Source organism: Phalacrocorax carbo, chromosome 2 (assembly GCF_963921805.1).
Source record: "Phalacrocorax carbo chromosome 2, bPhaCar2.1, whole genome shotgun sequence".
NCBI lineage: Eukaryota > Metazoa > Chordata > Aves > Suliformes > Phalacrocoracidae > Phalacrocorax > Phalacrocorax carbo.
Window position 1 is genome coordinate 31,890,308 of NC_087514.1, and position 13,131 is coordinate 31,903,438.

Genomic DNA, 13,131 nt, shown 5'->3' on the forward strand with positions numbered 1-13,131 from the left:
CCACGGCACAGCGGCAGGAGGGGGCGGAGCTAATGGCTTCGCCCCTGGCGCCTGCGCATTCGTGCGGCTGCACCCCTCAGGGAGAGCGGAGCTGGCGGCGGAGGAGGTGGGAGCGGCGAGAGTGGCAGCGGTGAGCTTCTTCTTCCTTCCTCAGCCGCCATTTCGGGATGTCGCGAGGGGGATGCGCGGCTCCCCTGGGGGCTGTGTGACCTTGCTGTTTCTCGGCCACAGCCCGGCAGGGGCACACTGGCGCTGGGCGGAGGTTCTCTCACCCCGGCCGGGCAACGTGGGCAGCCCTTCCAGCCCGGGATCCAAACCTCTATTTTGGGATCCAAACCTCTAGTCTCAATGCGCGCCTTGAGTTTGTGGGACAAACTCCTCACGGGGCGCCTAGAGGGGACAAAACTAAGCTGGGGACAAAAATACACTTCTTCCGTGCATTGTAGGTGCTGGATTTTAACTAGAATGCGTGTTCTGGAGTTACTGTTCTAGTGAGGTTTTAAATGTAAATGTTTTTTTTTTTCGTCTGCTGCGCGAGGCTGTGCCGTACTGGATGTCTTAAGGCTCCACTAGTACCTCCAATTTTTTAATGAATAACGGAGTAACTTTAACTAGTGCTATAGTACCCATTTCTGTGTCCTGACAAATTATTTCTGTGTTTTTATAACAGAACCTAAAGGCTGTGATCAGTAAAGAACATCACCGACATAACTAAAGCATTTTACCTAGCTTTTCTAGCCATCTCTACCTGTCTAGGACCAAGGCTGAAAGAGGCAAGGACCACTAGGTCAGGGTGATCGGAGTGGGTACTCATGGATCATGTTAATTGCACAGGGGTTTTTTTTATATACTGTTTAAGTGCTGGGGGTTTTTATGATCTTTTATCTAATCTTTGTGAGTCTGCAAGTGTTACAAAACTGTTACCCAGGTCGTCACTTAAAGATTGAGTCACTTAAGTAGGGCATGCCCAGAAGGATTGTGAAAGGGCTAGGGCTCAAAAATGAAACAGACTTCCATAATTCAAAATACAATGACATCATTGAATGAATCTGTGGTCTCTTGGGGGATTATCAGAAATAATGTATGATTTGCTAATTTGTATTTCACGTTGCTCATGAAAGTAGAGATGCATAGAAGATAAGGTAGCTTATATTGCTTCATAATACTTAATATAGTAGACACTTAAATTACTGTTGGATCTTGTAACTTTCTCACGTAGAATCAAAACCATTTCATATTTGTGTTTGGAATAAACCCCTAGAACAAAGCATGGAGGACTAAAATACAGAAAGGATAGATTTTGGGTTTAAGATTCCAGTTGTCTAATTGAAGATACTCATTTAAACCATACTTAAAAATAGACTGAGCTGTATGTCAGCAGTCTTCTGCAATAAATTACAGTGAAGATTCTAGTATTTTTAAGCAAAAAGGCCCTGAGCTGTACGCTGTATTCAAGAATGTGCTTGTGTGTAACCACACTGTTGCTTTTCAGAGCCCTTATGTACATGGAGGTCAGCGTCTAAATGTAGAATCTTGTATATGCATGCATCTTTCAAGACTGAGGCACTGTTCATGTTGATGTTTTTATGTTACACCTTTTTGACAATCACAAAATGTGGGGAAAAAATCTGATAATTTAGACTAAGCTTCTAATACTTCTTGTTTTTTTCAGAGTTAAGGATAGAAAAAACTTCCACATTAGCAAGTAAACAGTGCATTCTGGAGCAGGGGAAGTAGAAAATTAGAATTTGTTAAAAAATTGCCATAATAATTTTTGTGTTAATCTATCCTTTTAGCAGGCTGTGTATCTAAGAAAAGATGGCAGATCCTTGGCAAGAATGTATGGATTATGCCGTTGCTTTAGCAAGGAAAGCTGGGGAGGTAGGTATAAACTATATATCATAACATTATTTATTGAGTCTAGTATGTATATAGCTTGTGAAGGAGTTTGATGTTGGATATTTATCTGAGCAGTATTTTGTCAAAAACATAAATTAGCAGAATTGTTCAGTGATGTTCAAGTTCAAGATTGGAGCATCTTTCATGTTTTAAGGCTTTCTTATTTTAAGAAAACAACTTTGCACTTTTCTTTGGACCCGAGTTTAAAGACTAAGGAGTATCTTTTGTTCCTTAAATTTGATCAAAAAAAAAAATCTGAATTGTGGTAAACAAAGAGCATTTTTCTTTTTTCCCTTAAACTGCACCTGTCTACGTGGTTATTTTGCCACCTGAACGCTGTTGACAGTCTTCCTTCTAAACACCTCAGCCAACTTTATGTAGTGGCTTGTTGGCAGAAGATACCACATCATATTCTCTTTATGAAGACTGCGTTACTTCTGTAAATGAGAAGCATCCCTTGCCATGGTGGCACTTCGCCCATTTGTGATCTAAGATGTCTTAGAACAAGAAAGAGTTTGCAGATCTTGGCAGAGCCTCAGCATGAGAGTGGTTATCAAACATTCAGTTCTTGGTAGCTCTCCTTGGTACATGTGAACGTTATTGCAGCCAGACAAGATGGTACATGTACTAATTCTGTCCCCTGGAGCTCCAGGGTCTGCAGAACATTGTCCCTGCAACAACCTCATTAAAGTCTTACCTCAGAAAATCTTTCTGAGTTACAGTAAAATGATTTTCTGGGCTGTGAGGCATGGATTATTGCTTAAGCTGATTCTGATAGTTTTAGGATCATAAATGCAAGGTCTGGTTAAAAATAGCTGACTGAAGCTCAGTCTTAAGTGTTTCATTCCACTCTGGTATTTAAATTTATAAGTCTTGTCCTAAGAAAATAGAGCTCAGTTTCATGTACCAGTGGATCATCTTGTAGTACTTAGGTTTAAGGTCATGTATAAGTTTGTGGTGAGTAGGGATTGTAGGTAGATGCAAGGATAAGCCCCACCTCCTGCAGTTAAACCCAGGTTTTGTCAGTGCTTGTGTTTGTGTTTTGATGTGCAGTATAGAAATTACAATAAAAATGATGCTCAAATTTTTAGAAAACTAGTATTTTCCATACTGTTAATGGAGAAAGCTTTTTTCTTTTTTTTATTTCTTTTGTTAACAGATAATCCGTGGAGCACTCAAAGAAGAAATATCTGTTATGACTAAAAGTTCACCGGTAGATCTAGTGACAGAAACTGATCAAAAAGTAGAAAACTTCATTATTTCTTCCATAAAAGAAAAATATCCTTCTCACAGGTACGGCTTATTATCAATATACTTTTGATAGAAGAAGGGGAGAATTAACTGGAAGAAGAAACTGGGAAGTCTATGATTTTGCTTGGTAAAATTTCATTACAATTGGCATGCTGGAAAATTACAGAAGCCTCCCTTACCCTCAGTGTATTAAGTATTTTAGAGTAGTAGTGGGTTGAAGTTTTGCCCAGATGCTTCTAAATTAATTGCTACCAAATTTTGTCATTAGGTTAGAGAGCTCTAGTAACAAAACAAGGTGTCCTCAGTGTCTACTGACATGAGTTTAGCCTTGATCAAGAGTTATGCTGAAACTCACTTCAAGTTGAGCCAGCAGTAAGTAACGTCTTAGTTATTTGTATTGGAGAACCAAAAGTGGCTTCAAGATACCTGGAACCCAAGCTTCTCGTCTGCTGTTGAAACTAGCATGTCTTCACTGCTTACCCTGGATGGGTCCCATGGTACTGAGCGAGCCTTTGGCAAATCTCATACAGTTTAAGAACATCAAACATCCTTAAAAGAAGATAGGATCTTCTGATTCTGCATAACTGAACATTAGTCATACAAAATACTGATTTCTTTATTGCTTTTCTGGTTTGTTTTTGTTTCTTTTTTTCTCCCCCACCACTCCTCCCCACCAAAAGAAATTTATTCCTGAAGGGTGAATTGTTTCCCATTTTGACATAATGGCTCAAGTTTAATATGGTTTCCTTAAAGTGAATTCGCCATTTTTTTCTTGCATTTTCTTAAAGATTTTATTATTGCAGCTGTATATATGAAACGTAATAAGTATGCAGAAAATTGGAACAACTGAGGTGATACAAAATGTCAGTAACCCAACCAAGTTAGTATGAGCATACAGACTTGTGGAATGACCTTGAAATAAGTGTCTGTGACATTGATAAACATTTTAGAATATTTTAGCTACTTTTTGTTAGAGAATTCATACCACAGTAGACATACTGCTGTTGAATTACTCATCCACCTAAATAACTATTCAGTCTCTCTTCTCTTTGTGAAGATCCGCTGCTTTTTGGAAACATGCTGTTCCTTTCTCGGCAATTGTCTTCACTTACATGGTTAATCATAAAACTCCTGATCAATATTAAAGGGACCTTATTTGTTTACTCTCAGCAGTTCTCCTGATTTTACATGTTTGTGAGGAAAGCACGTGTTCGATGCATACTTTTTATAGGTTGAATAATAGCTGATAAATTTAACAATGTGCAAAAGGCATAGAAGAGAATTCCACCCACGTACACTCACAGCAATAATTTTACAATTCAAAACAAATACTTTCATGAGCAGCAAAAATTGCGAAATTCAGATTTCTGTGATGCTGTGCCTTGTGTATTCTTTGGGTTTAGTATTATGGTTGAGCACGCATGCTGCCGACTTCTTCAGGAGGAGCTCTGGTTTGGATTCAATCTCTTTATCATGTTACCATTTTTGTAAAACTAAACAGTTTGAGACTAACAACTTTCTGTCATAATGGGGTTGAAATCAGACTACAAATTTAACAGTTACTGCAGTGGTGTATCCAGATGCCTATGCCCACAAAGGCTTTCTTCAGTTAAAGCACAAGCTGAAAAGTATGTGCAAATACTCTAAGTATGTGTAAATGTGTGTAAATGGTGTAAATAAACTGAAAGGTGTAAATAGCTACAAGTATTCTGACTAATATTTGATGATGCTGTTACTGGAAAAAATGATGAAAACTTCAACATTAAAACGTAGAGTTAATTACATAAAGTTATTTTCCCCACATCTCGTGCTTATCTCTGGCATCATAAATATCGATGCAAGCTCGGTCAGATGTGGTTGGTGCTTTCCAGATAAATTGTATATTTCTGAACCTTTCTGTATGTGTGATCACTGATGGTATGTAATCCTACATCTCACTTTAAGAATTTTAATTTCAAGGACAGTGTTGTAATTCAGATCTTTTAAATATGTTTGCTACTCTAGCTTCATTGGAGAAGAATCTGTTGCAGCTGGAGAGGGCAGCATTTTGACAGATAACCCCACATGGATTATAGACCCAATTGACGGAACGACCAACTTTGTACACAGGTTCACCTTTCATTTTTTTATGTTAGCAACTTCAACTGACTACCTTTTTTCTTTTTCCAGATCCATGAAAGTAAGGGATTTTTTCACTTTTAAATTGCTTTAAAAGAGATGCTATGAACTTCTTAATAGTTACAAATTTATATTTGCATTTACTGAGAGTCACTGAGCAGTTTTTGTAATCATTATAGTATTTCTGTAACCACAGCAGTTGTTCCATGAGAGGCCTGTACTGTGTAGCAGGAGTCAGCAGCCTTTGGCATGGGTACCCAAGATAGGTGGGCAGATTTGAACAGTAAAACAGAACACAGAATTAGGAGTTGCAGCATCTTCAGACAGGCTGTGGTGAGAAACAATAACAGCTCCAAGTGCTGACTTCTAAGGAATTTCAGATTCACTGAGATCTAGGAGCTGCTACCTTGAAAGAAAGCAGAATATCACCAGTAATTGTCTGGTGGTATTTTGCACCAGGGTGAGGGGGGGACTTCCAGTGTAATGCTGACTGCCTGTTCCTTCTGTCTTTGAAACATGAGAGGGTTTGGCCCTGATGAGCTTTTCTGAGCGTATTTGATTGCAATTTTGAAATGGCTACCGCTATGTGTGCCACAGGTTTAAACAGCTGCCGAATTCTGCTAAATAATGTGTTCAAAAAGTTGTAAGAAAAGAACCCATTTGGCTGGACTTACACACTAAAGAGTCTGTATTTTTTGCAGATAGTAATTAAAGCAAATGTTTTGGAACTACAAATTTTGAAGAGTAAAGAAAAATAATAAAAAATCAATTGGTTCGTTGTTAAAAACTTAGACTGAGATGCAGCCCACCATGTTCTGTGTACTCCCACTGCTTTCAGTCTTCCCCCTCATTCTTCCTTCTCACTTCAATATCTGTCTTTCTTGTTGCTTTGGTGGAGAAAGTGGAGGTGGGGGGAGAGGTGACTTGCTTCTTTTGATGAGACCATTTTAGCCAGCTTGTTCCTCCTGAGAAAGGTTAGTAGCATAGAGGTTTGCTTGTATTCTTTTTCTATAAAATTATAGTTCCTGAGGTAGTAACAGCTGTAGCAGGTGTGACAGTCCCCAGCCTGTAACAGGCTTATTTTCAGTGGGTGGAAGAGTTCATATTTAAATGGTAATTGATGTTGTTGGTAAACATAGTAAATTGTGCAAGTTCCGAAAAACTAACATTTCCTATATAGTCCAAGTTTCCTTTTGAAATACACATTACATTTAACTGAACATTGTTTTTATTAAGAGTAAGCATGGTAATGAAAGAAGCATAGTATCTCACTATAAATTAGTGAAATGTTTTGTTTTGTAGGTTTCCATTTGTGGCAGTTTCAATTGGCTTTGTTGTAAACAAAAAGGTATACTTTTTATTACTTAATATCTAATGAATCAAAACCAAATTAATTCCTTGCTGCTAGTTATAACTAAGATCTGTATTTTCACAATAAATAGGAAGAAAGCGGAAAAAACCCTCAAGGTATCTTTACTTTTTCTTGCAGATCGAGTTTGGGATTGTGTATAGTTGTATAGAAGACAAGATGTACACTGCCAGAAAAGGAAAAGGTGCATTTTGCAATGGTCAAAAACTTCAAGTATCAGGCCAAGAAGGTAAGCTGAAGTGGGTAGCTTATTTCTAGTAATTAAATTTATTTTGCAAATGAGGCATCAACAGTTTTAGACCTGGATATATTCCTGTTTCTTAGCTCATAGTTTTGTTTTGGAAAGACAGGCTTTTTTTTGGCCATGGGTGGTTCCGTTCTGAGAAACAGCTTTCATGTTCTCTTTGTTGCATATAACGTGCTTGTCATCTTTGCAGGATCAGGACTTGGCAATTGAAGATTTTATTCCCTGTGTGTCTGTGTTGTGGTTTGTTGCTTGGTTGGTTTTAATTCCCTGTATGTCTGTAATCCCTCTGTAATTGTTCTTTAGAGTCTGTAACGAATTTACCAAACAATTCAACTTCTTCCAGGTGTGAACTAGTGGTTTAAGTCAGCATCGCACTTGTACACTTGCTACTGTATGTAAAGTAAAATCCACACTTAAAGTGGGACCTTTAAATATCTGAGGACTGTTCTAATCTTTATCGCAATAGAATTTTATTTACTAATGACATTGCTTAATGTATATGCACAATTGAGCCAGATCATGCTTTGTTCACTGTGTTTTATTTTTTCCTGCCATTTTTCCATGTAGGATCACATTTTTATACAGTCATTATATGTAATATTTATATTAAAGTATCTTTTATTCAGTCTTGTCAGAAAGCAATGAAGGAACCTCTGCTAATTATTGTTATTATATAAGTTGTCCTGTTGGAAAAATGAGGTTTTGTTTCTTTTCCAGACATTACAAAATCCCTTTTAGTAACAGAATTGGGATCAAATCGTGATCCAGAGACTATAAAAATAATTCTTTCTAACATGGAAAGACTTCTCAGTATCCCTATTCATGGGTAAGATACTTGCTATTTTTTATATTTACTCATAGAGTTAATATTGTAAATATGATCGTTTTTAGGAAGGATTAGTTGCATTACATGTGACACCTTAAATGTGAAATATAATTTCTTCAGGGAAACTAAGTTTATTTAACTTTTTCAACTGGGAGATATGTTAGAGGGCCCTAACAATCAGTATTGATATGAGAAGCATGTTTGGTTTTGTAGGACTAAAAAGCGTTGAATGTACTAGTTAAAAAAAATGAAATACAGTTTTTTGCCTTCCCTGCCCCACCCCCCACCCCCCCAACCACAAGGAGTAAAACTGGGTAAACAGAAGCTATATTACATTTCTTAGTTTCCTTTCCCTATAGCAATGAAAATAGTTGTTGCTTTTTTTTATATGTATCAGAAGACAAAAGTAGATCTACCTTTCCTCTTTCAACACCGTACACTTCTTGAATTTGTCCAAATAGTTGAAGCTGTCCATAAACTGTTCTTATTTTGGCTACATTTCCTGCTTCCTGTCCTCCAGATAAACCGAAGCCTACACTTCCACTAACTGTTTTACATCTAAATGTGGTTTCAGTAGGCAGTTTTTTGTTACTCAACCCTACTCATGTTTCTGATCACGTTTCTGGATTCTCAGCATTCTTGTTTTGACACTTAACACTTCCACTTTCAAAAAGTCTTCTCATGTCATTAACGAGCGTATGCTGAATTGTAAGTAGGGAATACATTTTAGGTATGTGTCAGTTCAACTCTTGTATTTTATTTGTAAGCAATAAATTGAGATTAGAGTTAATTCAGGTTGCTTCTTGCAGTAACTTAGCTGCTATCAGGTACAATTTGATGTGCATTTTACTGATAATTGAAACAACTGCAGTTATTTGTACAAGTCACACTTACTAAGCATCAACATTTCCAAAAGAAACTGGAATTTGTAACACATGGGTTTTGATGAACTTATCCAGGCCAAATTTACGCTGTGTAATTTATTTTTTGTAATGACTGCTGTTAGGGATTTTTGCAAGTCAGAGATGCTTACTGAGCATTGCCAGAGAAACTGAAGTAACTGTTTTTTCAACGCTGAGAACAGTGTACACTCTGCTTGAATTCTTGTATTCAAAAAGCAAAGTAGAATATCTGTTATTGTTTCATGGGTAGATATCTTCCATAATATGTTTTAGGTTAAGAAGTTAAGATGTGTTTTCACTCTAAACCAAAATTGTATAACAGAATTCATACATGTAATTTCTGGATAGTTGCTGTATTTGGAGAGCTCTTCAAGCTACTTAAGCAAAACTTCATTCCCAATTTTTTAGTTGTTTCACTGCAGCATTCCATCACATTTTCTCTGGCTCAGTTCACTTTGCGTATGATGCTTCTGTGTTCTCTGCACAGTGTACACGGGCATTATGACTTCCTTATAAACTGTTCTCAAAAAACAACTATGTCTCCTTTAGGATTAGAGCCGTTGGTACAGCAGCTGTGAACATGTGCCTTGTGGCAACGGGTGGAGCTGATGCCTATTATGAAATGGGGATTCACTGCTGGGATATGGCAGGGGCTGGAATCATTATTACTGAAGCTGGGGGAGTACTGCTAGATGTGTCAGGTAAATATGCAGGCATGCATGATATTCTTTTGTCATTTTAAATAGCTAATTGGGAGCAAAACACAGCTGAAATGAGAAGGCAAAGAGGTTTTTCAATACTCTTTCCAAGTTACCACTGCTGAACAGAGTTCCCATCCAGTTAATAGACAGAGTCAATTGCATGCTCTTAAGCTATAAGACATCCTTTACTCCTTTGACTGAGCACCTGGAATAGTGAAAAAGGACAGTAAACATACGCTGAGTAGAATTTAAATGTAGCTCATGTGAGATACCTGTTGTGTTACATGCATTTTTATCCAGTGGCAAAACTCATCCCTAAATATTAATGTATCATTTACACTTGATTTATTTCCAATGCTCATTTTCTTACCAACTTTTAATTTTCTCCAGATATAAGCTAGTTGCTTTGCTTGCTTTGATTTCTAGGTGGACCATTTGACTTGATGTCTCGAAGAATAATCGCAGCAAGTAGTCGAGCAATAGGAGAGAGAATAGCCAAAGCACTTCAAATAATTCCTCTGAAAAGGGATGATGCAACTAACTGAATACCAAAACTACACCTGAAATGTAATTATGTAATGTTATCTCATACTTCCATGTGGTGGTTGTTCTACACCTTGAACCTGATAAAAGATAAATATAGATGGTAGTCTTTCAGTACTGGTGTGACTGCTAAGTAGTGTTTTGAGATTGGACCAGTGCCAGTGTTCTAAGTAAGCTTTTACCGTTAAGCATTTTATTTATCATCACCATTACATAGAGATCTATAAAAAGAAGCAAATGCATATACCTAATATTTTCAAGTTTTGTACTACACTGGAAGGCACAGCAAGAGGCTCTTTGAAGTATAGATAAATAAAAAACTCTACTTCTGTAAATGACAAAACAAAATTCACTGTCTTAACACCACATCATCGCATCTGATCCTGAAGCCAAAAAGATGAGGGCATTACTGTTTATCCAGTCTTTCTCTGTCTTGTCTGTTGTTTTCTTCAGTGTCATCAGTGTATCTATTTCCTTACCTTGTTACAATTTTTGTACAAGTAGTTCACACGTTTCCAAACAGTCTTTAGTTGCTTGTAGTTTTGGCTCTAATTTAAAGCCTTTACTACTTAGCTGGTTTTTTGTAGTCATCATTCTACCTTTCTTATAGTAGATAAACACAGTCTCTTCTTTAGCCTCTTATGTGGCCAGTACTCTTGCAAATTCATTATAGTTGCAAAAATAATAGTTATTATGCCAGAAAATATGTGCATCCCCCAGAAATAAGTTCTGAGCACACCTTCTATCACCAAATGGACTTACTCTAAATTAAGATGAAGTATGATTTGCATTTGGCCGTTGGAATCAGCTGATACTAGGTCCTCTATCTTATTCTTGGCAGTTATAATTCCTGTTAATTTTGCTTGAGTTTCTCCGTGGATGAGTGTGTTTCAAAGTCTAAGAAAACATTAAAATCTGAGAGAATTTTCAGTAACTCAGCTGAGAAAAAAATAAGCCCGTAGTCCTGATTTTTTACATCATTTTTTAAGTTATGAAAGCAGTGACCAACCAGAATCAGGTTTCTATTGTGTTGGTGTGCAGTACAGGCACAAAGCAAGATCCATGTCTAAACCCCTAAAGGGTTTATAAATCTAAGAAATATTAGTAATTTAATTCTTGGTGTCAGTTGCACTGAACTTTGAAAACTATCGTGGTTCTTTGAATGTTTTTATTTAAGATTGTTGAAAGTATCAGTGTACCGTTCAAATAATTAATGCACTTTAAAAAAAATTTATTTAACTTAGATGAATTTTTAGACTGATATTTTGGTGTCTAAAGTTTCCTAAAGAAAGGTGTCTCATTGGTGGTCCAGTCAGGACACAGCAATGCTTTGGAAAACCTGACCTTTTATACTGCTGTCCCACTATTTTTATTTTGGAAAACGGTGTTCTCTGTCTTGAAGTTTCAACAGATCTCTCATAAATTTCAGTCTTTTATATCAGTCGATTTTTGCAGATTTTGAAGAAATATTTAACTTGAAGTTGTATCTAATGCCAGCTGATTAGCATTAAGGAGATCAACCTGCTATTTAAAGGCCTTGTCAAAAGCCAGACTTACATTAATTTTACTTTTTAAATTCCCATTGACAAGGATAGAAACTTTTTGAGGATTTCACTGTAACTTTATTGCTGTAAATGATGTGGGTTCATCATTATTTCTTGATAAGTATGTCTACTGTACCATTTCTGTGGCTTTTGTATTACAAATTCTGCATAACTTTTTAAAACTGATTTATTTGTGAAATGGAGACATGTCTAAAAAAGACTTGAGATGGGAAAACACATTCGAAATAAATATGCTTTAGCAGCAGCGGCTTCAGATGTGCTTCCTTTCTTAGCACTCATCAGAGCACATTGCTGGGTCCCAGCAGGCTGGATCTGTGGGCTTCAAACTTTCTCTGAGTTGAACACTTTCTCTTCTTGCCCTCTGATGCAGATAGATCGTGAACTGTTGTGCCTCCAGATTGGTGGGATTATGCATACACCTGCAGTAGGCTTTTAGAGTGAACATTCCAACACCTTCTCGTGAGGTCATGGTGCATTAATCATCTCCAGCCCCAGAGTTCAAGCTTTACGGATTATCTTGCCTGTGATTTGTTTTGGAGGCCTGTCAGCTGGGTGAAGCATGTAGATTTCTCACTGCTAGCTTTCCTAATAATGCTTTTTGAGGAAAAATTTATGAGTTTCCCATCTTGACCCTCTCAATCTATTTGCGTTGGAGACCAGCCTAATTTTTTTTTCCTCTATAAATGGCAGCTTTTATAAATTGTCTGCTTTCTTTTTAATTTCAGTCTCCCCTTCAAGGGAATCAGAAATCCCTGTTGTTTGCTACTTTGATAAGCATTATCTTCTCAGATAACTCTTCATCTAATACGTGGCCAGTTCTTTTGTCGTGTGAAAGGACATTGAAATGTTGTTATTAAGTCTAATGGCATTTTCATTTTGCTTCTATGCTAGCCTGCAATTTTTGGTGAGTTTTTGGTGAATTTTTGTAGGGTTTTTTTTGCTTTTTATTTTTGGTAGTAAAACAGAGGTCATGATTGCTGGGTAATAAAAACGCTTTTGAGACCTGATATACAAGAGGTAGTCCCTGAATGTTCAAAACAATAAAATACCTATTTTGTTGCTTTGAAAAACAAAGTGACAGAGATAATCTAATTTTTTTATAATTTAAGAAAAAGTAACATATTTCAAGATAGCTTGTGCTGGGCAATGAGGCAATCAGAAAGGAAAACTAGTTAGCACAGATTGAACAGACTGTCAAATTAAGATCATGCATGTTCCTCATGAAGACATCAGCAGTCCAGCATACAGGAAACTTTCTGACATAGCTTTTCAGTGAACAACTCATGCCTTCAGCTGGCGAATTCTGCTATGGCTTGCATCTCAACTCTGAGTGAAGGAGGGATCAAGTGGACAGATTCAACAATTGGAGCAAGTGAAAAATTTCAGGGAATACTACTGGAAATCAAAGGGCCATATGGGCAAATTTAATCAGACCCTTCACCTTTACTTTGTGAATTTGACTGAAAGGTCAACATCATTGCTATAGTTGCTACAGAGCCTACTGCTGTCCTTAACAAAGGTCTTCAGAGCAGTGGTACTGATTTTTAGCCTGAGACTAAAACAATCAGTACTACAAAACAGGTAATACTGATTTTTTTAGCACTGATGTGTATGAAAAAGGGGAGGTAGCCTTAGTCTACCATCCTGGCTATTATCCCTGTTCCCCTAGCCCTCTTCAGTTAGTGATTTGCAGATGGTTTGTGATTGTTT

At 37.2% G+C, this 13,131-nt stretch overlaps 1 protein-coding gene across 1 annotated transcript; it reads left to right on the plus strand.

The window, feature by feature from the left end:
* On the plus strand, window positions 1-11,665 carry IMPA1 (inositol monophosphatase 1). The gene is made up of 9 exons (XM_064442493.1): window positions 1-130; window positions 1,800-1,881; window positions 3,059-3,192; window positions 5,155-5,259; window positions 6,571-6,616; window positions 6,758-6,866; window positions 7,602-7,710; window positions 9,162-9,313; window positions 9,740-11,665. The coding sequence occupies exons 2-9, from the start codon at window positions 1,819-1,821 to the stop codon at window positions 9,856-9,858; spliced, it is 837 nt and encodes a 278-aa protein (XP_064298563.1). The 5' UTR covers window positions 1-130; window positions 1,800-1,818; the 3' UTR covers window positions 9,859-11,665.
* The last annotated feature ends 1,466 nt before the right edge of the window (window positions 11,666-13,131 follow it).

Bases quoted from the DNA above. Each gene is read 5' to 3' on its own strand.
- IMPA1 (XM_064442493.1), top strand. From the start codon at position 1,819: ATGGCAGATCCTTGGCAAGAATGTATGGATTATGCCGTTGCTTTAGCA. The intron at 5,260-6,570 runs GTTCACCTTTCA...TTTGTTTTGTAG, and splicing joins ACGACCAACTTTGTACACAG to GTTTCCATTTGTGGCAGTTT. The intron at 7,711-9,161 runs GTAAGATACTTG...TGTCTCCTTTAG, and splicing joins CTCAGTATCCCTATTCATGG to GATTAGAGCCGTTGGTACAG.